At 40.4% G+C, this 27603-nt stretch overlaps 2 protein-coding genes across 2 annotated transcripts; one reads left to right on the plus strand and one right to left on the minus strand.

Annotated features, from left to right (window-relative positions):
- The first annotated feature begins 1719 nt into the window (after positions 1-1719).
- sgca (sarcoglycan, alpha) lies at positions 1720-5951 on the plus strand. The gene is made up of 11 exons (XM_004556712.2): positions 1720-1788; positions 2040-2168; positions 2263-2411; positions 3258-3324; positions 3425-3623; positions 3791-3959; positions 4138-4346; positions 4551-4577; positions 4779-4952; positions 5697-5723; positions 5812-5951. Exons 1-11 carry the CDS (start codon positions 1752-1754, stop codon positions 5816-5818), a joined length of 1194 nt encoding a protein of 397 aa, XP_004556769.1. The 5' UTR covers positions 1720-1751; the 3' UTR covers positions 5819-5951.
- Positions 5952-8538: 2587 nt separating this feature from the next.
- On the minus strand, positions 8539-27127 carry col1a1b (collagen, type I, alpha 1b). Its single transcript, XM_004556713.4, has 51 exons — positions 26913-27127; positions 25344-25532; positions 24755-24771; positions 24607-24645; positions 23789-23881; positions 23171-23233; positions 23033-23077; positions 22800-22853; positions 22452-22505; positions 22168-22221; positions 21891-21944; positions 21741-21794; positions 21347-21391; positions 21119-21172; positions 20912-20956; positions 20671-20724; positions 19415-19513; positions 19266-19310; positions 19082-19180; positions 18925-18978; positions 18719-18826; positions 18406-18459; positions 18159-18257; positions 18021-18074; positions 17836-17934; positions 17630-17683; positions 17448-17501; positions 17224-17277; positions 17064-17117; positions 16906-16950; positions 16701-16799; positions 15181-15288; positions 14812-14919; positions 14380-14433; positions 14208-14261; positions 13974-14081; positions 13698-13751; positions 13512-13565; positions 13253-13414; positions 13052-13159; positions 12270-12377; positions 12078-12131; positions 11891-11998; positions 11739-11792; positions 11511-11618; positions 11150-11203; positions 10936-11043; positions 10572-10854; positions 10281-10471; positions 9941-10183; positions 8539-9834 (listed from the first exon to the last, which is right to left on the minus strand). The coding sequence occupies exons 1-51, from the start codon at positions 26992-26994 to the stop codon at positions 9688-9690; spliced, it is 4335 nt and encodes a 1444-aa protein (XP_004556770.3). The 5' UTR covers positions 26995-27127; the 3' UTR covers positions 8539-9687.
- Positions 27128-27603: the final 476 nt, after the last annotated feature.

Below are 27603 nucleotides of genomic sequence, written 5' to 3' on the forward strand. Positions count from 1 at the left end.
GTTTTGCAAAGTAATGACCAGCTGAAGAAACATTGACACAAATAAACTCAGTACATAAAATTAAAATATATTTAAAATATATTTAATTCTGTCCAATGTGTTAAAAAGCTTTTAGTTGTGTACTTTTGTACTTTTAACTTTTGATTCATTTTTAACCCAACCCCTATTTCCCATGAGAGACTTTGCCTTTTACCACCCTACAAATACAACGTGTTCTTAATGACTCATGTCTTTTTCGTGCTTTTGCATGAGTGTCACATTATGACTGTAGAACAGTCACTGGTGTCACACAGACCGTTCGTTTGCAGACCGTCGCCTGCATATTGTAGCTGTTTACTGTCACCAGGGGGCAGTGTCACAAACAACAGATCTGTGAAATCACAGGATACCTGGCAATGCAACCTATGCACAGCCCCATCCGTGATCCATGATGAGCTGGGTGCTCTTTTGTTGTTGTTTTGTTCGTTTGTTTTTATTGCATACTCTTCCACGTAGGGTCTGTGTAGGCAAATGCCCATGCAAAAGAATGCTAAAACATGGGCTTTACCTGGTTAAGTAAGGCATATACTGACCAACTTTTGGTTTAAAAAAAATAGTATTTTACACAAAAGTACAGCCATGTCCTAGTTCAGCTTCAGTTGGAATCTCTTCAAGACATTATGTAAACATTTTAAGCATAAAATCCTTCCTTTACGTTCTTCTAACATTTTTAAATATTTTTTAAAAGGTTTTACACGGTCTTCAAAAAAAGGAATTCACAATTAAGTGGCTTTAAAGTTACTCAGTTATATACCAGTGTCCTTTCTCCTTATTACATCAATTCATCAATTTTCTCTCCATTTGCGGTGTCTAGAGCAGAGGGGGGCAATTAATTTTCCCAAAGGGCCACATGAGAAACTGGGACTGTTTAGAGGGCAGCACCAATAAGCTGAAGTCAATTATATTAATTTTACCTCTTTATCACATTGGTGAGGGACCTCCACAACACACCCAGTTTCTCATGTGACCCCCTTGGGAAATGTAACTGCCCACTGGCCCCATGGTGTAAAACCAATCCTAATTGATAGAGGGTGAAAGGGGGTGTACACTCTGGATATGATGCTAGTCTATGACAGAGCAACCACAGGGAGAGGCATGAACATCCAAACTCCACACAGTAACATGCTGGTTGATCAGAAGGTTCAAATTCCAAAACGAGCTGAGCTGAGTTAAATTTGCATTAAACTCAGTTTATTTATATATATTTTCTCGGTAAGAAAATAATGTGTAAATTTTCTAGAAAAAATGAAAGGTAATAATGGTATTTTTTTTATTAATCATATCGCCCTAATATGAATTGAAAATCTAATCACACACTTTTTGAAATTAAAGAAACAAAATAAATTTTGATAAATATACCTAAAGTGTTAAAACATTAGGTAGCAAAATCACTCTAAGCTTCATTAGCCTATTGCACTATTGCAACAACAGTGTTTGAGACCTAAATATATTAGTGGAGAAATATAAGGCAAATATTAACTACTAAAGGCAAATGGATACATGTGCGAACGTACTGAGCAAAAATGAATGACTGTATATGACTGTATATCAACAAAAAGGACATAAATATCCCTCGAAGGCCTACTGTTCACAGACTCACAGTCACCCTTCCGGATGTTATTAGGTAAGTGAGACAAAAATAGTTTTGACATGTCCTTTGCAGTGACCAAGCCCCTCTCCACTTGGTTCTGTCAATCAAAACCCAAAACAAGATGGCAGGCTGTGGGAGCTGGGTCTTCTTTTTAACAGGCAAGTTCACTCGTAAAATTATTTAGCTTCATCAAAGAACAACTTTCGCTGACCTTCCTCAACATTAATTATCAACTCTGTGTTATTTAGTAAAAACACTCGCCCTTGATATCAGCTTTTAAGGACTGTGCGTAGGATTCTAGCATCAGGATGTGTGTGTTGTCATTTTTTAATGTCAGATTTAAGGTTTTGTTTGCCTTTTTTGACCCTTCTTATAAACTGTCTGGTGTGTTTTTTACACTTCCACACAGTGTGTTCTGCCAGTTTGTTTGAGGCCAGTTCTGACATCAAAGTTACCATTCCTGTGGGGAAGTTTTTTACACATGAACTGTTTAGAGAGACTTTCCAGAACGACTTTGAACCTTTGGGCAAAGTCTACGGTGAGACAGAATGATCTAAATTCAGTTAAAAGGATAAGACATCCACATGTGTTAATGCTGTTTTTCTCTGCTCTTTTTGTGTTTTGCAAATCAGGCATATTGTACAACGACCCCATAATATTTAAGTGCAACAAACAGAATTTCCCAGACCTCCCAGAGTGGTTGCGCTTCACCCAAAGGAACCCCTATGACAACGGCTTCTTGTATGGCACACCAATGTCTCCAGGAAAAAGTATAATTGAGGTGTGAAATCATCATTTACACCAACATTGGCACAATATTCTTCCATGCTGCACATCTAACATTCACCTCTGGCCTTACTTTTGCACATTCTTCTGTCGTGATGGTAGGCCAAACAAAGATAACATTCCAGCGCAGCTACAGTGGAGACAAATATGAAAAATATGCGGCTATCAAAAACAGCTGTCAGGATTTGTTGTCAAATCCCCAGAGACAAAAGCCTTGGGCCTCTTCTCTTCAGCTGCTATTTTGAACCAACGTTAAAAATTCAGGAAGTAAGCTGTCTTTGAAGAAGAAGAGATACAAATGTCAGAAGTAACACTTTAGTCTCAACCAAACAGAATTTATTTCAGTTAGAAAACATGCTAAATTTTTGGTGTAAACACAGAACACAGCTGTATTCTGATTCAAAACTTTTCCCATTGTAACAAACTACACGCCATTTTTTAAGTGCATTAATTTTTTGCTTTTGTTTAAACAGTTCATCCTGTTTTTGTTTTTTTTTTCGCTTTTCTTTTTACAGAACAGTGAACATAAAGTATTAAGCAGCTATACAGCAGAAAATGTAAGATATTAAACTAATCTTCACCGCTTTATTTTCTTTATTTTCGTTTTAGTGTAAGTCTTAAATTATTAATATATCTCTAGATATATAATAACGAATTGGTTTTGAAACAGATACTTTTTGTTACTGTAAGCAAAAACGTTTTTCATACACTAATGAGCAGACAGCAGCTAAAGGGAAATTGACAGCAAATGGAAAAGCGGACATTCAAGTTTTGCAAAAAGTGCTCCTGGAATGCATATGAACTGTCATAATCTTAATAATATTACATTTCATTCTGACAGATTTATGCCACCAACCAGCGGAGCTATGACACAGTCAGACACCTTCTCATAATCAAAGTCGTTCCAGGTATTTGCGATGAATCCGTCCCATTACGTTTAAGTCCCAAAATAATAGTTATAATGAATGAGGGTGTGTCAAATGTCGAAACTCGCCGGTGTATTTACAGACAAGATTCTGCCCTATCAAGTCGAAGTCTTCATCAAGCTGAGAGAGATTGAAAAAGTGCTGCCCTCTACTGTTCAGGATGAGATAAAGCAGGATTTACAGAAGCTGTGGGACACAGAGACCCTGGAAATGATCAACATCACCAACGCCCTCGATCGTGGTGGCAGAGTTCCACTCCCTCTTGCAGGGCACTTTGAAGGGTAAACTTAGATCTGTACATTCTTATACATACTGGGTTTATTTAAAATTATGTTTTTTTTAGTACTACTACTTAAGTTTGTTGTATTTTATTAGCACCGTGTTTGCTGCTGTAACAGAACTTGCTTTGGAAAAAAATGCATATTTAGTCAAATTTGATTTGTGACAGTGTGTATGTGAAGGTAGGGTCAGAGGAGTATTTCTCCAAATGTCTCCTGAGGGTGCTGACACCGGAGAACAAAAAGCAGTGCAAGGAAGAGGCCAAAATCAAAGTCCCTGGAGAATGCCACTTCTGCATAAATCCAAGCAACTGTATCACCTGGTGCAAGACGGAGCTGGTGAGGCCAGAAAAGATGCACGCCCAAGAAGGAACATATATATAAATATATATGATCAAAGCCTCAATTGATTATTTCATTTTGTCTCATTAACTACTAAGCAGAAGCAAACAGCATAAAGCTGTTTATCTCATCTGCTGCTCTGTGCTTCATTTTAATGCTCTTCCTCCTCCTGCAGTTTGATCTGACAAAGATGAAGCCGAAGCCACCTGCTCCCACTATGGGTTCAGGGATTTTGGAGGCTGGAGAGGACTTCAAACCTCTGGAGTCTCCCCCAAACAGAGACTATTTCCCAGACTACATCGTGACAGTGATTGTGCCCCTGATCCTCGCCATCATCCTGTTTCTGCTGCTGGCTTACATCATGTTTGGCAGAAGGGAAGGAATGTATGTATCTAATTTTAAATCTAATCTCTGAATAAATATGTAAAGGCTTTGGATGCCAAACTATATTTTTCCCTCTTCCCTCTACTGGGATTTTATGTAGTCATCCAAGTGGGATAAATTCCACCAAGGATGGGAATCTATTTAAACATATTTAGACTTTTGATTGATCCAATATTAAACGGATATTTTACTCTTTTTCTATAGTGGCAAAAGGAATGCAAGAACAAACCAGTAAGTACTTTGTTTATAACAGATTTTGAAACCTGATTGTTGTCTTTCAATTTAAAACATGATCTGATGGTTAACTTTTTACTACCAGTCAGCTAAGACAGCATTATAAGTGATATTTCACAGAATGAATCTGAAATATAGTGCAGCAAAAATATTTCCAAGCTTGCAGAAAAAAAAATCTGTATGTGATGTGTGCTGCAGAATTCAGCTGTACCACCACTACACCATCCATGAGAACACTGACGAGCTGAGGACCATGGCTGGAAACAGAGGGGTGCCTCCACCCCTCTCCACACTGCCCATGTTTAACAGCCGGACTGGAGACAGGGCCTCCCCGCTGCAGTCTGACAGCATCCCACTCATCATGGCCCAACAGTAAGCACCACACCCATTAATTCCTATCAGTTATGTGCACTGAGCTGCCAGTCTATTAGGTACACAATAAGAACCTAATGTAACACCACTCTAATGTTGCTCTGATGATGCACTGGGTTGTTCTGATCAGGTATGCTTCTCCTGTCATTTTCCAAATAGTATCTCAGGGTGGAAATTTGACAGCACTTTTCTATTTTCTCAGTTCTTTCAATTTTGCAAACACCACTTGTTGAAACGCATCCCCAAACCTGCTGTTTCTTTCAGGTCATGTGTAAGTTCTTTGCTAGATTTCCAAAAAGATCACTTTAAATATTTACAAAAACATCTTCCTCCTCAGAAGCAATACATACTGTATGTATATGAGGGGTGACTCAAGTCTTTTGCTCAGTATTGTAAAACAAAGGAAGCTTATAATAAGTTACATCAAAAGTCATTCTTGTGTCCATGAATCAACACCATTTCAATAGAAATTGTAACCAAACAGCCGTCACAAATTACCAAATGAAAATCTACATACTCAAATATGTTTGTATGACCAGCAGTTTACAATCTGAAGTATTTTGTTTATGAGAGTATAGCATATAAAGAATAAGTACTAACATCTCATCACACCTGCCATCTGCTGTTGGTGAAGTTAGTGTCACTATTACTGCTGTGTTGCATGAGTTATTCTCCAACAGTTGTAATAAATCATAATAAATAAAGTAGTTTTTAATTGTATTTATTTTCTTACTCTCTTGGTAGAGATCCATACAGTGACACACTGCCCAGGTAAGCCCATTCACAGGATTCTCCTCCGCATTGATTCTGCTCGGTGTTGCTGATTATTCTAAGAATTTTTTTTTGTGTGTGTTTACAGGAAGTGAGAGCAGCGATGGATAAGATATAACACATGGAGTATTATTAATAACCTCTCTGAGACACAGTTTGTGGATTATATTTGCATTTGGATATTATAATTTCTTCCTGTTTGGGTTCCATTAAAGTAAATGAATAGTATACTAATAGCTCAGATGTTGTGTATATCAAACTAATTATTGTCGCACGTTGTAAACTAATACATGGGTCATTTTATAAACACTGAAGCATGTTTTGTGGATTAAATATTTCTTTGGTTCATAAAATATTTTGTTTATATTTATTAATTTCTTAAAGGGTATGTGATGACTAGTTGGACAAACTTTGGAAGAAATCCATTTGATTTGGTTAACCCAGGCTGCTAAAAATGTATATTATATGAATTATTATTCATTCACGTATTATTATATTCCAGCAAAAAATCATGTTCTTACTCTGGCATGTTCTATGACTGACCTGAAAGATGCTCAATATCCATTCTTTATATTCATCTTATCCTTCTTTAGTGGTAATACAATAAAAAATAAGAAGGGACAGCTTCAGTTTAGATATGCTTTTAAACACAGGTTGTACATGCAGTAGATGTCAGGCAGAGGTAGGGTTTGAAAGTTGGCATTCAGCACCTGCAGCACGCATGCTCTGCTTTATGAGCTCAAAGTAGAAATGCTTTGTTTACACTTTGCTTTAGAGAATCAGCAGCTGTAGCATTAAGGGAGCTAGAAAGGATAAAGATGAGCTCAAATGTATGTTTAATTTGGATCTGTGTGTATGCTGTATATACAAAAAAAAACCAGGATATTTTTTTATGCTTATTTCTTACTATAGTTTTGTATACACTCACTGGACATTTTATTAGTTACACCTTCATAATACTGGTTTGGTGTCCCTTTTGCCTTCAGAACTGCCTCAATTCTTAATGGCATAGGTTCAACAAGGTGCTGGAAATATTCCTCAGAGATTTGGATCCATGTTAACATGATAGCATCACACAGTTGCTGCAGATTTGTTGGCTTTACTTCCAGGATGTGAATGTCTACATCCCAAAGGTGCTCTCTTGGATTACGTTCAGGTAACTGTGGAGGCCGTTTGAGTACCAATGAAGTCATGTTCAAGAAATCAGTTTGAGGAGATCAGAGCAACTGTGACATGGTGTGTGATATCCTGCTGGAAGACACTGGGGTCATAACGGGATCAGCATGGTCACCAACAATACTCAGATGGGCTCTGGCATCTAAACAGTGATTAGTTGGATATGGAGCTCATTCCAGGCGATATATTTCCACTCTTCTACTGACCTATTCTGGTGATTCCATTTTAATTGTAGCTTCACTTTCCTGTTCTTACCTGACAAGATTGGCACCTGGTGTGGTCTTCTGCTGCTGTAGCCCATCTGCCTCAAGGTTCAACATATTTCTTGTTCAAATATGCTCTTTGAACGTGATTGTAACAAGTATTTGAGCTATTGTTGCCTTCCTATCACCAAAAATCAGTCCAGCCATTCACCACTTTCTCTTTTTTAAACATTCTCTGTAAACCCTGGGAAAGCTGGGAAAATCCCAGCATATAAGCAGTTTCTGAAATACTCCAACCAGCCAGTCTGGCACCAACAACCATGCCACATTCAAAGTCACTGAAATAGCCTTTCTTACCTAATCTGCTTGAGTTGAAGGGGATTTATTTCACCATGTCCTAAATGCGGTGAGTTTCTGCCAAGTGATTGGGTGATTAGATATTTGTGTTAATGAGCAGTTGAACCCTAACAAAGTGGCCGTGAGCAGAGAGATACATGTGGGTTGTCTCTGCTATGCAAGTAAGCTGTGATGTTCTGATTCACAGCATGATTTTGTTTTGTTTTCTTTCTTTTGTTTGCTTCTTATCCTGACCGGCTTTACACGAGTGATGTTGTTTTTATCTATAAATATCTGTTTTCTAAGTCACCTCATCATCCTCATCATCATCACCTCGTCACATTCGGTGAGTTGGGCTGTGACAGTATGAACCACTAATCAGTTTTGCCAGTAAATTGTCTAGTGACAAAGCAAACTATGAAGAGGAGATCAGTTCAACAGTTTACAGATCATTCATCACTTATGGCTGGATCAAAAAGAGGTTCACCCTCTTCTTAAAGGGTTGCAGCTTTTATCTGGTTTTGCAGGATGAAAGCCTATGAAGCCTGCAAATAATAGCAGCTTTGCAGTGCACTGCAGCAGTAATTTTCATTCCAGTTTGCTTCTGTGCTTTGCCTGCAGGAAGCAGCCGTTGTTGCATTAGACATCCAGAAGGAGTCGCTGGTGGTGTATCTTCATTTGGTATGGGCGTTTTCTCTTCTGAGACAAGCATTCATTTCTGCAAAGTTAGCTCCTTGTTTTTCAGTGTGACAAGGAAACAACTACGGCTGCTTCACTGATAATTCAAACTGCATTTTGCAGTATTTTAGGTTTGGTTTCTTAAGAAATTTAGCTAAGGAGCCAATAACTTTTTTAGGCACAAAAAAAGGCTAGAGTTTGGTATATTGGCCTTGTTTTCACTGCTGCTTAACAAAAAGTAGTCAGTGCAACTGTTGTGGAACAGTTGATTTCTAAACACATGGACAAAATTGCTTCTGTATCTCTCGGCCAGAGACCTAGCTCTCTAAAAAAATCCCAAAAAACAGCTTCAGCGTGAGCTATCTTCTCTAAAACCTCAGTTTCACAACAGTTGCAAAACAGGACAGTGAAAACTCTGCCACTGAGTAGACCACTTCACATGCTTTATTTCAGCACCCAAAATAATTAAAAACATCTTGATTTATTATACATGTACAAAATAAGTACAGAATCTCTCTTTTAAACCATGAAAGTGGGTCTGCTTCAAATTCTTTTTTAAGAAACCCTTCGCAAGAAAGACATCAACAAACAACATAAACAACAGGGTGGGAGATGTGTGCTGTTTGGTTTTTGTTTTTTTAGTAAAGAGGAGTTTTCCACAGGGGCAAACAGACAGAAAGATCAACACTGAACACATGGGCAGGGAAAATGATATTGATCCAGACATATTTGCATGCAATACAATTGCAGTGATCACTTTTTCAGAGGACCTCTGTTATCAAACCAACACTTAAGAAGAAAACAATTGCACTGCATAGACAACAAGACAAGGAGTCAATTTAGTAGCACCAAAGGTTCTGCAGGCATTAAGTGGCAATGATTCCAGTACGACAGTGTGAGTTTCACCATCAAACACCACTAGCTGGACCTCATTGAATCGGTAATAGCACCTTTGAATGGTTTTAGTGTTTCCCCCAATAGACTTGTGGTGTGTGACATAGCAAAAAGTGGGGGTGATGTCTTGTTATGAGGTAGCCATCTAGATTTTGCAATGAAGGTGAGCTTTTTAGTCTTGCTCTTTTGCTGGTGTTTGCTTTGTCTGCTCAGCGTTCAGGTGTTTTTCTCATTAATTTAGAACAAGAAGACACTTCACACTTTTTACAATTTATTTAACACCAGAAAAATGGTACATATCATTTGTTGTTTTCAATGTCCTTCTGCAGTGGTAGAAAATGGCAAAAGTCACCTGTGTTTCATTGCATGTGCAGATCTGGGTTGTTGTTTTTTTTGTTTGTCTTAATCTCCGGGGGGAAATTTTACACAAGCATATATTATTTTCTTGTTGCCAGTGAAAACAAAAGATTCTTTTTAAAGTGTCCTCGTAGTTGGTTTCGTTTGAAGTAGCAGTCCCAAAAAAAACTTCTCATGATTGGAAAGACACAAACACTGTCTTCAGTAGAGTGGTTTTAAGCATGTGGACCAATGGCAGCCAAATGAATGCATAGAAAGAGGATTTAGAGATGACTGCTAGAAAAAAAAACAACAATGTCATGTCCATATTTCTTTCATTTTTACAAGAAGCAAACAGGGCCAACTTGGACGCCAAATTCCTGATCAGGAGCACCAACATCCATAGGAGCAATGTCAATGATGGGCAGGCGGGATGTTTTTGATGTCTTGTAGTCAATGACTGTCTTGCCCCATGTGCCAGTGTGTGACTGTAGAGAGAAACAGAAAGGAGACATTGTAAGAGATTAGTTTCTCTTTTCTTATACTTGGATCCTGTGTAAGTTTAGCCCTGGGGCAAAGAGAGAGCAAACTCACCGTGCAGCCATCCTCGCTGACACTGTATGTGAAGCGGCTGTTGCCCTCCGCTCTGATCTCGACGTCGTTGGATCCCTGGAGAAGCAGAGCCTTCTTCAGGTTGCCGGTGGCAGAATCCATGTAGGCGATGCTGTTCTTGCAGTGGTATGTAACGTTCTGAGAGGCCTGGTTAGACATCAGGCGCATGAAAGTCATCTGGATGTTGACATCCTCGAGATCAGCTCCATCGCTGCCATACTGGAACTGCGTGACGGAGAGAATAGAAGCACGCATAGTGTCACAGGCCTAATAGTAAAGCATGAATACTGTCCAGGTTTGTTCATTTGCTCTGTTTTCTCACCTGGAATCCACCGGTCATGGACTCGCTGAACCAGACGTGCTTCTTCTCTCTGATGTTCTTGCTGAGGTACCAGTTCTTCATGGGGATGGTGGACTCGCTGGGGTAGACACAAGTCTCACCAGTCTCCATGTTGCAGTGAACCTTGACGGCATCCAGAGGAGAGCCCTGGTTGGGATCAATCCAGTACATGCCTGTAATACAGGGACATCAAAAAAAGAAAGTCTCACGCTGAGCTCACCCTCGTGTTATACTTTATCTAAAGGCTGTGTCAGAGAATTGATCTGCGCTCACCGCTCTTCCACTCAGGGTGGCACATCCTCAGATCACGGCACATGCGGGCTGGGCTCTTCTGGGTACCGTCTGGGCTGCGGATCTTCTCAACCTTCTGTGTCAGGGTCTTAAGGGTGGTGTCAACCTCCATGTCACGATCGCGCATGACATTAGGATCATCAGCGCGGTAGTGGCCACCACGCAGGGGATCAGGGGCCTTCTCCTGAACAGGCTGGCTGATGAACTCAATTCCACTGCCGGGAGGTCCAGGAGGTCCAGCAGGTCCGGGAGGTCCAGGAGGTCCCTGTTTTGAGACACCAGGGGTTGCTTAACTTGTCTGAAGGTGTAAGAATATGGATAAAGTAATGATAATTGCTCAACTTACAGCAGGTCCCATCTCTCCATTGCGACCACGAGGTCCAGGAGGTCCAATGGGTCCAGGCAAACCGTTCACACCATCCTTACCAGAGGCACCGTTTGATCCAGAAGGTCCCTGTGGAGGAAAACCAAATGATCACCTTTTGCCTTGAACTGATTGACAAATTTGAAGGAAAACTTTAAATAAAGAAAGTTTTGTGTCTGTTAACAGTAGTACTTACTCTAGGTCCAGCGGGTCCAGAAGCACCAGCAGGGCCTCTCTCTCCAGGGGGTCCCTAGAGACAGATGAGGATGCTAACATGAACTATGGTATAACAAAATATAGTAGAATATAGAAAATGTGATAAAATCAAGTTTAATAAGTCCATAAGTCAATTTTAAAAAGTGAGACTGATTAATGTTGTATTTTATAAAACTTGATGATGGATGTAACTAGCAACTGTTTATAAGACCTTAATAAACTCCAGTAAATATCCACCTGAATCTTAAATGCAAATCCAGCTGTGGGTAACAGGATAAATGCAGCTATCAGCACAAAGTTTTTATTTCTTCCAAAGTGCTAATGTGGTAACTGTTACTCACAGAAGGTCCGGGCAGACCAGATGCACCAGTGAATCCTCTGTGTCCCTTGTGGCCTCTCTCTCCAGCTTCACCAGCCTCTCCTCTGTCTCCCTTAGCACCAGCTGGACCCTGAATAAAAGAAAAAGAAGATCCAGATGCCATCTCATCATTAGACAGTAATCAGTCTTCTTGAATATGTAAAATTTACGTTTCATATTAATAATACATATTATACAATGAAAAACGTACAGAAGGACCACGAGCACCAGCAGGGCCAGAGGGACCAGCAGGACCAGAGGGACCCTAAAGGAAAGAAAGATATGAACATATGAATTCAGAAAAAATCACAAGTGTGTTCATTTTGTTTAAATGTGCTCAAGGTAGCTACAAAGTGGACTTACACTCTCTCCACGGTCACCAGTTTTGCCAGAGGGGCCAACTCCTCCAGGAGCTCCAGGAGCACCAGGAGGTCCAGGGGGACCACCCAAGCCAGTCTCACCACGGTCTCCCTATGAGTGCACATTTCCAGTGAGAAGATAGTTTCATGCATGTCAATATTATCAAATTAGCCAAGTTAAATAGGGTTACCTTAGGGCCAGAAGGACCATCACGACCAGGTGCACCATCATGACCAGGAGATCCCTGTGGAAGTAAAGCAGTAAAGATGTTCGCCAGCGAAACTGAATTTGTGGGAACTGTGAGTGCATTTTTAATTGTACTACCTGAGTAGCCCGATTAGCCCAATTAATGGTTAAAGTACAGAAAAAAGGGACTTCTTACCTCACGGCCAGCCTCTCCAGTTGGACCAGACAGTCCAGGGGGTCCAGCAGGTCCAGGGGGTCCGCGCTCACCGACAGGTCCAGATGGTCCCTGCTTTCCAGGCTCACCCTAAAGAAAGTGCATAAGAAGTCAGTCCTCTAGATTCCTGTGGATGCTCTTTGCAGAGCTGAACCTTTCTAAGCACCACCCAGAGAGAGAGACGCATATGAGAACCCAAATGTCCAATGTGATCAAATCAGATATTAGCTGGTCTTTCACCTTTAGTCTGTGTGATGTCAGATGGACAAAAGGAAAACTGTGGAATATTTCCCAAGGAATATTGTAATATTGCCATGTCCTTACACAAGGATGGTTTATTTAACATTGTATGTGTCCAAATTTCTTTGCTACTAATTATATATTTCATAGTGAGTTTGCTCTTTGCAGTACTAGTTATTATTCCTTTAGCCTCAGTATTCGACAATGCATTACAAAAAGTTGTGTCCAAACAAATGCTGAAGGTTACAGGTCAAAAGGGCAGAGCATGACAATATAGACTCCAAAATATATTTGACCTAATAATTTAATTGGATAAGTGTATTATATATAATGTGTGTTTATCACAACAAATGCATGCTGTTACTTTGATCTGTCATGTTTTAAGTGATGTAATTAACAGACTCAAGAAAATGAACCAAGTAGTCTAAGTTTTTTTTTTCATCTTCTGGTTGAGCTCACTGTATTGTCCCCTACACAGAACCCCCTATATAAGCAGACATAAAGGATTTCAGACACAAACTCACAGATGGTCCAGGCAGACCACCGAAACCACGCTCTCCACGCTGTCCAGGGAGACCTACAATACCACGCTGTCCAGCAATACCTTGGGGTCCAGGGATACCAGGGGCACCCTGCACATAAGGAAATAATGGTTAGTTATGTTTTAGACTTTCAAAAAACACATAGAATATCTATTATGGACCAAAAGGGTAACAGTGACTTACAGGGGCTCCATCAGAACCAGCAGATCCTTTCTCGCCACTAGGTCCTGGGGGTCCAGCAGCACCAGCCTCACCAGGGCGGCCAGCAGGGCCAGTCTCACCACGAGCTCCCCTTGCTCCATCTTTGCCAGTAGGTCCTCCGGGTCCAGGGGCTCCAGCAGCTCCCTGGAAACAACATACAATGTTATGGTAACATAAAAATCACTGATCGCTGTTCCAATATAACATAGACAGATCGCACTAAAAATGATCAGAAACTCACAGCAGGGCCAGGGGGTCCAACTCTTCCAGCAGGTCCAGGGAAACCAGTAGCACCCTAGCAAGACACACAACCAAACCAAATACGTGATCAATGAAGCTTTAAAACACATAAGCAACTGTAACTACAAATAATCTCATTGAGTTTGTAAGTCAGAGTGTCAAAAGAAAAATATGAATGAATACTTACAGGGGAACCAACACTACCACGAGCACCTTTGGGTCCAGGAGCTCCAGCAGGTCCCTGTTGACGGAAATATTTGCAAGTGAGGCATCTAATACCAACAATGCTAATTAAAATAGGAAAAATATGAATGTTTATGTAAACAGTATATGCAATTTCTTATGAACACAATAATGAATCTACGGTGCAAAACCCCCCAGAACATTTTATTCCATTTATTCTATTCCATTTACTATATATTCACCAGATGTATACTACAAATCACAATGAAGGTCAATCTACCTGAGGACCAGCAGCTCCAGCAGGTCCGGTAGGTCCAGGAGGACCAGCATCTCCCTTGGGTCCACTGTCACCACTCTCGCCCTTAGCACCAAGCTGACCATCAGCACCCTGAGGTTGGAGATGAAAAGAAGAAATGCATCAATGCATGGCTTTTTTTGCGTCTCAAATGTTATCCAAAGTCAACAAATGTGACTTTTTTTTAAGCATCTAAATTAGTGAAAAAAAGGGGCTTACAGGAGGTCCAGCAAATCCGGCAGCTCCAGGAGGTCCATGCTCACCACGGTCACCCTGTTGAAGTAATAAAGAAAGGTCATTCAGTCATAATAATGTGCATATCAGAGTTATAAATATTTTGATTGTTTTTCCCCAGGTTTTAATCTGATTTTGAGTTTAGAAAAGAACTTACAGGGGAACCACGAGGACCACTAGGTCCAGCAACTCCAACAGCACCAGGCTCACCCTAAAACCAGAGGTGAAGGAGAAAAAAGGAGGTCAGTAGGCACATTGGTTGCTAATCCCAATCACGTATTTTATGATCAATGACACTTGCAGATAATCCACATTAAAGCCAAAATTAAGTAAAGCACTGAATTTCTATTTAACTCATGGTTGGTCTTATTATCTTTTAATATTGCATTAATGTGGCATGCTATTCATCATGTTTCATATAATTATGACATTGACTTATGCATACTGTAAGTGTGGGTAAAAATGTTGTAAGACTACTAACAAATTTCACTCCAGACATGAAAATTGAATGAAGAAAAGGTCCTGTAAAATTATTAAACTCGAACAGCTAATATTTGAAGGCCAAAACCAATTTTTTGTCCAATCTCACCTTCTCACCCTGAGCACCGGGAGGTCCGGGGACTCCAATAGGACCGGTCAGACCACGTGGGCCATCTTTGCCAGGGGCACCATCAGCTCCCTTGCCACCAGCCTCACCCTAAAAAGAGAAAGGTTACAAAAAGTTACTTGTGTTGATATAAAAATTACACAGCTACAGTTATTTGAATCATTACAACATTTCTAGAGTAATTAAATCTTTATTAAATATTGGGAAAACATGATATAAGATTTCACATGATATAACAGGTATAATACATAAGATATTTTATCTTCACTGAGCTTAAAAAAATTTAATGATGAGAAAATCGAACTGTGCACGCCTTTTTCTTTATACGAATGGGATTGGTGTGATACTCACATTCTCTCCTCTGGCACCGGGGAGACCAGCGGCTCCACGTTCACCAGGCATTCCCTGCATACCGGGGGATCCCAAACCACCGGGGGCACCGGCAGCACCAGGCTCTCCCTGGGTACACACAAAAACAGGAAGACTCACATTGTTATCCAGCTAATACAGGTCACTGGAGCTCAACAAATGAACCATGTTGGTAGATTTGTTTCTGTTATGATAAGCACAATGAGTTTAAGAAAAGGAGAATTTTGCTGGTCCTAAATCTTATTTTAGTTATTTGCACCAATGCCCAGTGATTTTAGTCTTGAGACATTTGTTGTTTTGCAGCATTTTCTAGTTTCTCTAACTCATGGGTTAATTAGTTTTGCACTCAAACCTGCAAAACTAAAGTGAAGAATTATCTTTACAGGCGTGACATTACAGGCTGATTACCACCAGGTGATGGGTGTTAATGTGTTTTTCTGGATCTCTGATATTGCTCTCTGTTGAATCTGAAGCTCAGGTTGTTTCTGTCATAAAAGCAAATATAAATTGTCCACAAAGTCACCTGTGGATGAAAAAAACACCTTTACTGCTACTGTTTTGCTTGTACACATTTATGTTTAGCAGTTTCTTTAAACCTTAAGCATGTGAAGCCATAGACTAATGACAACATGTTGAAGCAGAAAGCTTGCTCTATATGCTCTAAATATATTATTGTTTATTCTTGAAATGAAAGAATATACATACAAAATGCTAAAATTACCTTTTTACAAGTACAGAGGAGGTAAAATCTATTGGCTTTATAGTGTGGCGGGTTACACCTTTACCTAACAGGCAAAAGATCCCTAGTTTAATCCCAGGAGAAGATTGGGGCTGCAACAGGAACCCTGCATAAGGATCTACCAATCAAATATGTAGTGATAAAAACAGACCTGCAAACTAATCTACGATATACAGGAGTGTGTTTTTAACATATGAGTTTTGTGATGGTTTAATAGTGTTGCACAGCAGCTACAAACACTAGATCATTTTTATATGCGATCCAGGTGAGGTCTGGGTTGAAAAATGTGTCCTCTATCTTTAAAATGCAAATAAATAGGACTGTGACAAACATTTCTGAACTGAAAACCTTACAGTTCCTTTGCAACATAAATAACTTGCTTGCTACTTTTAAGTCTTTATATAAATATGATTATTCTTGGTGCCATATCCACTCTGAACATCTGATTTTTAATGAATGTGTCGTTTAAATGTCCAGGCAGGCTGGTTTATACTATAAAAGAAGAACTTAAAAACAAAGGGCAGAAATACTGAATAGTTTGCTCTCCTTGTTTTCTGAGAAAAGCTGGGAGTAGAAACATACCTGAGTAAATATGTGTTTAGTTTTTGGTGGTTTACAACTTGACATCAGGTAGATTTTTCAATTTTATTTCTATGCCATTTCAAAAAATGGACTGGATTTGACACACAGCAAGAAAAAAAAAGGAATCTCAAATGCCAAATCAGTAAAGTTTCTTCATCGTTTAGACGTTTTTCTGACCTACCTTAGGTCCATCGTTACCAGCGGGTCCAGGAGCACCACGGGGTCCGGTTGGGCCAGCAATTCCAATTCCACCACGCTCACCAGGGAATCCTCTGTCACCCTGAAGGAAAGAAGGAACTCATCAGCCACAAAATGTTTTGCCAGTAAGTTGATGTCTACCACAGGAGCTGAAAATGTTTTGCTTCTGCAACAGAGGGGATACTCACTCTTGGTCCAAATGGGCCAGAAGGTCCTGCCTCACCAGGAGCACCCTGAATAAAAGAAGGAGAAGGGAGAGGGTTATGACGTCTGACTTACTGTGTCAACATGAAGACAGAAGGGGGGAAAGCTGGTTCTAGTGTGTCCTTTGTAACTGACTACATACCTGCTCACCAGGCTTGCCAGTCTCACCAGTAGAACCTTGGGGTCCAGGAAGTCCCTGCACAGGGATGAAAGGTACAATGTTTTAGGGTTATCAACTGACGTTATAACACAACAATAGATATGAGAGTGCTGTGGCTGTTGGAATAATGTCTAAAGCCCACCTGGAATCCAGGAGGTCCAGCGGGTCCCTGCTCTCCTTTCTCTCCAGCAGGTCCCTAAACAAAAAGACGAGCACAAAATGATACAATGCAAACTCTGATTCACCATAAGCATCCATGTCAGCCACATAAAAGATACAACTATGGCTTCTGTCCTCTGATACATCAAACTACTCAAATGCTATGCAAACATAATTTCTGTTTAATAATGCAGATAAGATACATACACCGGGGCCAGAAGGTCCAGGAGCACCAACATCACCGTCTTTGCCTGGAGCACCCTGTGATTAAAAACAGCCAAATGCTCGACTGTTACACTCTGTTTCCACTATTATATTAATATATACAGTCTTTAATGGTGGAACTTGTTTTAAGTGACTGTTTAAGTGGGAAAAGTATAATTACTTACAACAGCGCCAGCAGGTCCAGTTGCACCTCTCTCACCAGGTTTACCACCATCACCCTAGTAAAAAGAAATAAGTGCATATTTATATCTGCCACATGGGGAAATTCTGCTCTATTATTTCTATTTAAACTAATTTCTATGGGCTAAAAAGAAAAATCACATCCATGACATCTGGAAAGACAATGAGCAGAAAAGCTCTGTAAACTCACAGAAGCTCCCTTGGGTCCGGGGAATCCCATAACTCCAGGCTGTCCTCTGGATCCACCGGGGCCAGGAGGTCCAGAGCGACCATCTTGTCCAGGAGAACCCTAGATATAAAAAAAACAAAACAAAAAATGAAGTTCTAAGAGTGATGTAACATATAACATATGTTTATTTGATGCTCAATACTTACAGCAGGTCCAGCTTTGCCATCAGGTCCAGGGCTTCCAGGGCTACCAGTCATACCCTGAGGAGAACAGTTAATGTGTAAAATTCATGACCAAAACATCACAGAAATGTTGCATTTGAAGAAGTACATCATCGTGCTAACCTTCAGTCCAGGGGCACCAGGAGCACCAGGGCTTCCAGACTCACCAGTGACTCCCTGAGCTCCCATTGGGCCAGGGGAACCACGCTCACCTGGGGCACCCTGTAATATAAATTAATAAAAGATCTAGAAGCTGTGATACTGGATACAATTTATGACTTAAATGATCAGTAATGGCTTGTTTAGCTATTCTGATAGGTTTGAATAAGTTGGAGTAAGGTGGCTAAGTGATTTTAGTTGACTAACTCACCTTGCCACCAGCACCTCCATCAGCACCAGGGAAACCACGAGCACCAGGGGCACCCTAATGGAAGAACAGAGACACCGACCAAGTCATTAAAAGGGAAGTAGGTGCTGGGCTCCAACTACTAAGATGAATCCCCGTGGGAATTTAGCACACTGCAATTTCAGAACACTTTGTAGAAAAAGAAATCAAAGGGTTTCAACATGGACATTTTCAATTAAAACATAATGAGTGATGGTGAGAGTGTTGGCTATTTTAATGCTGTTTTCCATAAGGCACACAATTTCACATGGTCGAAGATAAAGAGGGACAAACATACACGCTCTCCAGGGGGTCCACGGGGTCCAGCACCACCAGGCTCTCCACGACCTCCTCTCTTTCCCTCCTCACCAGAGGGGCCAGCAAGTCCCTGAACTCCAGCGGGTCCCTGCAAAAGAAAGGAAATTTCATTAAACCAAGCATGAATTTATTATCTTGGCAAGATGCAGTGGAAACTGTTCAGGATCATTGTATTTTGAAACTTACAGGCTCTCCCTTGGCACCAGGCTCTCCCTTAGGACCAGAGGGACCAGGGTCACCCTGTTGGCAGAAGCATACACATTTTATTTAGCTATCAGGTAATCTAGGATCTATAAAATAATGACAAAAACATTAAAAAACACTAAATCAATTGCCAACGCACATTGTTACCCTTAGGGCCAGGAGAACCAACAGCTCCCTGAGCTCCAGCAGGACCACGACTACCGGGGAAGCCAGGAGCACCAGCAATACCAGCAGCACCCTACAGATGGAAAATGTGGGGTGTAAGCACACTTCATGTGCAGGACTGAAATGGAATAAATGTAATCATTGTAAATGATACTTACAGGAGCACCCTTAGAGCCAGCGGAACCATCAGATCCAGGAGCACCCTGTTAAAAGAGGAATAATATAAAATGTTGAAATTGTTCAGTGTTTTTTTATTATAACATCTGAGATAGACATGATGGTATGTGTAAGTTGAGCATCTACTCACAGCAGGTCCAGCGGGTCCAGCAGGTCCGGGGTTACCAGGCTCACCACGTGCTCCCTGGGGTCCCTCAGATCCACGGCCTCCTGGAGCACCAGTCTCTCCCTGTGCACAAAGACAAAAATATTTCATAAATCTGCACCGCCAATATTATGTCTGTGCTCTGATAAAGGAGAAGGAGACCACACTGAACATCAGAAACATAATTTAAAGATTAAATATTATATACACACTAAATATCACTCAAAAGACAGGCAATTTTCTATCAAAGCTATGGTGTATTGCTCTTAGCTATACAAGTGGAAAATAAAATGTATTTTGAGCGTAACACATGCACCTAACAATATTATTTATGAAGGAATTTGAGCACAAATAATGTGTGTTTTTAGAGACATAACTGTCCCCACAATAATCCTAAAGTGATTTATCTAGAAAGAAACTTCAAACTGCATGATTGTTCTGTCATCATGACTGTTTTTTTTATTCTCCTCCTCTTTATTCCTAAAATAAATCAGGAATTTGTGACATCATAGTAGGTGAAAGTTACAGGATATTTAAAATAGCTCCTTCGGTAATGGCATCAGGAAGGAGAGGCACCAGAGATTAACGTGCCATTAGAAGCCTACTGATGCCATCTGGTGGTTAGACTGTTCACCTGAAGTATACAGTATTAGGCTAAATACGCTATTAGCAATTTTACTGCTTGGGTAATAGGCTACAATCCATGCTAACCTTGGAGTATATTGTAATTCAAATGGCCTGAGGGTGAAATCTGACCAGTGCCAAGAAGCTTTAGGCATTCAAAGAGCTTTACAGACCAGATGTGTAAGAAAAGATTGAAGTGGGTTAAGCCGAGACCTTTCTCATGGGAGAGGAGAGATGCATGACATTGGACACAAATTTCTCATTTTGGGAAATTCTGTGTTTCTTGAGTTAGATGTATGTAGCTTCTACACAATTCTTACCAGGAAGTTTGCTCATTTTAAGTCCAAACAAGGCATAATCACACAGAGTCCCCGTAATGTTCTACTAATAAGCTACTAATACTTGGGGAGTTGATGAGACACCTAGTGAGGGATTAAGGGGATAATAAGCTAAAATATTGTCATGGTTCTCCAAAGCTTTCCTTGGCTACCTAAATTTTGAGATTAGACTTGAGAGAGCTTTACTGTCAACATTATCTAATGGTTATAAATATAAAGGTCAATCAGGAAAGCTATTATGATATCATATGTACTCTTGAACTCTTTTGGGTGACTTACCTTAGCACCAGCACCGCCAGGGAATCCAGAGGGGCCAGCAGATCCAGTAGGTCCCTGAAATTTAATATAGAGCATATTAAGACACAATGCTGAGCCACAAACATTGTAATAAATTGATTGGAAAGCTGAGGAAGAATCCCTTCGTTTATGGTATGAATCTCTTACTAAAGCATTTTGTGGACAGATCTAAATTATAGTCTCGAATGAATTTGAAATGAACAATGCAAAATTCAGTACTTACAGGAGGACCAGCAGGACCGGTGTTGCCATCATTACCACGAGCACCCTGCAGAGGAGAGAAGAGATTACATCAAATATTTTCAGATCCAACCAATAGTAAGACACGAAACATGAGAGAAGAACACAACAATCTCCCAGCTTTTGTGTTGTTTTTCAGTAGTAATTATGGGTCTTTTAATAAGTGACTAAGGAGAGGAAAAGTGCTTACAGCAGGGCCGGGAGCTCCAGGGCGGCCTCTCTCTCCGGGAAGACCACGAGCACCCTAGAAAAGACAAAAACAAACCAAGGTCACAAGAAGGTTTGGCCTAGTTTTTGAAGATATGCGTTGGAAAAAATTGCAGTGCTGCATCTAATCTGAACTGTTATTACAAAACAGTGTTTAATCCTTAAAATGATTCATATGTCAACAACTTGATTAATGGGAGCAAAAACATACCATGGCACCGGGGATACCATTCTCACCAGAAGCGCCAGGCTCTCCCTGTAAACAAATACAGGAAAAAGACAAGAGATCAGCTTTAAATTGTGGTTTTATAAAGATGCAGATTAATATCATTTCACAATGAAATGCAATCATTTCATACTTCTTCCTACTCCTTTTCAGACCAAACATTGTTACATTATGTCAGACGATTTTGTTTTATTTCATTATATATTTTTTGTTTATCTGAACACATACGTGTGTGTGTGTATATCTACATATATATTCGTATCTGTAAATGAAAATATATGTAGTGTGTATATATTGTTTTTTGTTTTATATGTCTGAAACAAATAAAGATACAATACAATACAATACAATACAATACAATACAATTGTGAAATCTTACCTTAGGGCCAGCAGGTCCAGAGTCTCCCTTGGCTCCATCTAGACCGCTGAAGCCCTACAAAGAAAATTAGCGAGCATTTTAAACTCAATCACCACTCATAACTGTTTAAAAGTGATTTTTTTTTTTCTTTTTATTACTATTCAGACTCACTCTGTGTCCCTTGATGCCTGGAAGTCCAGGGGTGCCAGGGAATCCACGAGCACCCTAGATGAGAAAAAGAAGAACGATGTGAATAACTTCGACTGCATTTGGAAGGTAGCACAATGAGGCCTGGAAAACTAAACATAATGGATAAATATGTGGAAATGAATATATTTCACAACAACTTGTTTGCCCCTACATACATGCTGAATAACAGCTTTTCTCCGTTTAGGTTTCATTTTTGGCCTACCATCTCCTGACCTTTGCCCTAGTGGGAACCACTCACCTGAGGTCCAGCAGCTCCGCGCTCACCGGGGCGTCCAGGTTTGCCAGCCTCACCCTGTTGTAAACACACAGAGACGCGATGAGGAATATGAAGTAAGCTCGTGCAAACAAACAATCAACAAAAGCAATTACAGACCTCAACACATTTAAAAGAATAGCATATTCACTATTTTAAGTGAACCAATATTAGTTATGTGTCCCAGTTAGCTAGGCATGACATTTCTGTATGAAGTGTCCCAGCAAACAAGCATAGACATGAAATAAAATTCTCAATAGATCACTTACATCATCTCCGTTCTTTCCAGGGGGACCAGCAGGACCACGAGAACCCATTGGACCCTAAAAACACCAATAAATTACTGGATTAGCAAAACACACTGCTGACTATTTTAAGCAAGTGTCTGAATATGCTCTGTGCTGCTCTAGGTACAGCACAGGGAATTGGTTGGCATGAAAAAAGTGATTTGTGTCAGTAGGTCAGTGATTAAAACAGGAAGTAGAATGAATACAGGAAGTATTCTGTCTAAAGACTTTCTGGGGTTCACAACCAACTTTTACACTAGCTCGAACTGGAAAAAGGCACAGACAAAACAAGGGAAGGTAGAGGTTTAGTAGAACGTCATGTATACTCACAGAAGCTCCGGGCTCACCAGGCTCTCCAGGAGGTCCAGTGAAACCCTGAGGACCCTGAGGGACAACGAGAGAAACATTTCAGTGTAATAGCTTCTTTAAAGTATTCATTTTCCTGTTTTACATCTAAAGCAAGAAAACATGTAGGGAAGAAATCTCTGGCCTATTGTAATTGCATGGTTTTACAAATGCATGGAATACTTGGACTACCGTTTATTTAATAGAGAAATACTTACAGGGGGGCCGGAAGATCCAGGAGGACCACGGGGACCCATAGGACCCTATTGACGAAGGCAGAGAAGAAGCCAATAAATACTTGCACCTATACATAATTATCAAATGAGGGTATTTTGAGAGAGATAAAACCTACTTACTATTGGGCCAGGAACAGGTGGGCCACTAGATTTTGAGGGGTCAGAATATTGAGGAGAGAAGTTCTGTGGGAGGAGCACACAAAGAGTTAATCACCAAACACCTCAAGGTACAGTTACTGTAGTGGAAGACAATAGAAGAGCATGAAAAACTTTGCACAGCACACCATCTTCCCCCCTACTGTTAGGTCACTGTTGTATGTTACATAGTCACTTGCTAACACACACCCTATAGTGTAAAGACTCGTTTTCTAAGGTAGGAATAGGATGTTCTGTATGGAAATCAATGTGATCTATTCAAACATGGAGATTTTAAAATAGTAAGAATCCTTTTATGTATCAGTTCAGGTCACTAGATAAACTTCGAGCACTCTTCACTTTGAGACATTAATGTGAGGAGAAGGGAGCTGTCAGTACTCTCAGTGCTGAAATACACATGGAGGAACTGTCTCAGCTTTGAAGTGAAATCTTCAGCACCTTGATTATTAAATTGGCGTTCAGTATAGAACTGAAGACAATCCATGCCAGATAGCAGAAGTAACATGGAAAATGAGATGGGTCTCATTTGTCATCAACAAAACTCAGTCCCTGTCTTGGATGTTCTGATGCGATGATACTTACTCCGCCAAGGCCAGGGGGGCCAGGGGGGCCAGGGGGGCCAGGTGGGCCAGGATCGCCAGGGATTCCATTACCGCCAGGATAACCAGGAGGACCCTGGGGGAAAAAGATTAATTAGCAATATTCAGGGCTAGTTATTTCAATTATTTTTCTTAATTTCACAAAGCTTAATAGCAAATATAAAGGATCTTACAATATAAAGAAGTGATGCAGATGTAGTTTTAAGTACTTAAAAAAGCTTCAAAGTTGGCCCTAATGTTTCTCCTCCTCCTCCAATTTGTCTTTAATCACTTGTGAAGTTTGCAATGACCTTTTGACCTTCTGACCTAATTATCAAAGGTCATCAGTAACAAGCAGCTTCATCAGAAAATCAGTTCATCAAATCAGTTTGTGAGGGCTCACTTAGCTGATGCATAGTGATTGTGTCTATTTTGACATTTTTAGCTAGACAAGAATATAGGAAACAAAACATCCTCCTTCTAAAAACAAACACAACCAGCCACCTGTTATGCACCAATTATGGTGATTCAAAAGATTTGGAACTAAAGCTGAATAAAATATTATTATGTCTCATGAGAACAGCAAAAAACAACCATCTTTGTTTCAACACATTTCAGAAGAAAACCATATTTCTGAAAGAGATAACAGACCCTTTGTCAGTTTTAAACAGACAAATGGCCATATATATATATATATATATATATATATATATATATATATATATATGTAAAAAACTTATCTGTCACTTGTACTGACAGACAAACAGAAGATGTCTTCAATAGTATGAATGTTTTTAATAATTTAAATAATGCAGCACCTACCGGGTCTCCCTTGGGGCCAATGGGTCCATCGGAAGTTGGCTATGGACAGACAGAAAACTGGAGTTATGCTAATTCATATACAACATAATTAGATATAATAATAATAAGACTGATAATAAAAATAATCATCATCAAAAGGGAAAGGTACCTCAGGATAATCTTGACCTGGAAACAAACAGAAAAAAAATGTCAGCACCTCTTTAATGTTCATAGGAGACACATTTATTCATATTTAAAGATAATGGAAAAGGCGAAAGTGATGGGTAACTGTAAGCAATAAGTTGTCTGTAGTTACTTGTGAGTGAAGGCTGAATCATCCATGAAATGCTGGATTTCTCATAATTATCAACTCCAACCCAATCTAAAACGTTACTGCTAAGTAAGTTTTGCAGTGGAAAAAATAGGAAAGTAGGTATAAGTTCAGCAGAACCCTCTACTTTCACTGCATATGTGGACTGAATGGGAAATTATATAATCATTGCCAAACTTTGCCAAAGAGCAGGGATAATCCATTGTTAAAAGAATTCACATTTAAAAATTTAGGGATCAAAACGTAATCCAAAATGATTCGGTTCTGAATGAAAAATCCTTAAACAAGCAGGCAGATAGGCAGGCAGGAAGGCCAAGGGCATTGAGTCCTTTTGAGGGCAGAAAGCCATGGCTGGTCAAAGATGGAGCAAAAGGGAAAGTGGGTGGTGCCAAAAAGCTAAATAAAGCTCGGAATTGGTGAGCAGTACCATCAGGGCAGATAGGGCAGCACTCTCCGTCTGGAATAATGGGATCGGCGCAGTCGGATGTGTCCTCACAGATCACCTCGTCGCACATGACAGTTCCGCTGTCGCAGACGCAGATCTGGCAGGGTTCTGGTTTCCATACATCCTTGTCGTTGTACAACTGTCCATCTAATGTGCAGCTGCCAAATGTTCCTGAGACAAGAAAATCACGATGAGTTAGGCGATAATGTGATGAGAACATAAGTTCTAGAAGTTAGTACAACTAATTTGTGTTTAGATTGGATAGTTTGGAATTGCTACACCTGCACAGGTGTACATTATGGTGGATGGGCTTTTGCTTAAAGACTGTATCAAATTCATATAAGAGATCAAGGGCGCTAGTACCACGTAGACCAGACTCTAAATAACACAAACACAAAGCTGGCATATTTTATATAAAAACTGTGGGCTGTTATTGACCTTAGAAAACTGTGTGTTTGGTGACTGATGTGTGATCAGGAAAGGAGCATGTAATAAAGTCTAACATCCAGGCACATCTACAGGAACTACATATAATTTGAGCCTGTCAAATATAGAAATTCTGGCTGCAGAGAGATAAGGGGTAGTAATGGTCTTGTCCAACTGTCCTACGTAGATGTTCCCTCCTGAAACATTTGATTATAACGCTGAACGGAAACTTTCGTGGGGCCTAGGCAGATGTCAGGCAGTGGATATGAGGTTGGGCCAGAGAAATGGGAGGATGAATGCACAGTTCCAGTATTTGCCACAAAGCGGCGCTGTTACCCTGCAAAAAAACCACCTTCCGCGCCCAGGCTGCTTTGGTGATTAATTGACGTCTAGACTGGCGTTTTTAACGGTCGACGTCAGACTTAAGCGATTTTTCCATTCTCGCTTTTTTTCAGGTAACCGTGTCCAGTTTTACACAGCCTGAAAAAACGTTTAATTCGGTGTGCTTCTTAGACATTAGACATGAAGTTTTGCCTTTTCAACTGAAACAGTAATTTCTCACACTTGATTACCAAAATTAATTCTGTCTGCTCTCTCTTGATGCGTTTTTGGTGAACTGTTGATTAAAGATCAAGTCTTACAGGCTTTGACGCATGCTTATCAGCTAGAACGCAAACTTATAAAACTAGAGAAGACTGCTTTCCAGACAAAACAGATATAAACGATTTGTTTTATCAGACTCATTCGCCTATCTAAATTTGCTTCAGATCTCATGGAACCATTGTCCTGTCACTGCGCATCAGACACAATGCAGCTGCTCCCTTCAGGTTTGCACTCCAGCAGGAGGACGCACACTGAGCATGTATCTGCATGCCAGTGAAAGGAGCAGTCAATAATGGAAAAAATCCAGTCTATAAATTCCTACTCGCTTCCAAGTCTCCAAAGAAACCACCAAAGCGCCTCACTGTGTAACAACTTTCACCATGTCTGCCCACTGGAGTCGGGTATCCCGCAGAGGACGATCAGCACCAGCAAACTGCTCAGCATCCTTTGCTGGCTATCCACATCCTGAGGGTGCCAACGCTCCAAAAACAACTCAAATCAATGTTTGAAAGTGATACTTACTATCATCCTCGCCTTGACCTCTCGCCAAAAGCACTGTTGCGCTGAGCAAAAGCGCTAACCGAATATCCACAAAGCTGAACATGTCTAAATATTAGACATGTAGATTCTTTGCGGAAAAGGGGAATCCTCTATCTCCTCAGACACCACTCATACACGGTAGGGTCCGGTCTGTGTGTAACTCCAATCCAGACCCTAGCAGAAACTCCCTACTGCCTAAACAAATGAGTTAACTTGGCTTTTATATGCCTAAACTTTTGGGGAGGTCCTGTGCGCAGCAGATAACTTGTACATGTTCAAGTCAGAGGCCCTCCTTCATCAGAGAGATGGGCCGTCTTAGAACATGTCAAACAAGTTCACGTTTCAGCTCAAACGTGGATGATGAGGAAAGGCATCATTTACACGCAGGCTCTCCACCGCGCAGACGTGTTTTATCTTCTTAACGCTCCGTGGATTTTCTTAATTGACACTCGTGTTGAGGCGTTTTGTCTTTCCCGTGTTCATCGATATGCTGAGCAGCTGTTTGCTTTCAGATGTGCAGGAAGTTGAGTTCTTTTTCACAGTTTTATTTCATGACGGGAGTTTTATTTTATTTATTTATTTTATATATGTAAAGGGTTCAACGCAATGTTTGAGGAATTCAGCCGAAGAGAAGTTTGCGTAATTTACGCACGAAGAGTAACAAGATTAAACA

The sequence above is a fragment of the Maylandia zebra genome, linkage group LG8 (assembly GCF_041146795.1).
Source record: "Maylandia zebra isolate NMK-2024a linkage group LG8, Mzebra_GT3a, whole genome shotgun sequence".
NCBI classification, from domain to species: domain Eukaryota; kingdom Metazoa; phylum Chordata; class Actinopteri; order Cichliformes; family Cichlidae; genus Maylandia; species Maylandia zebra.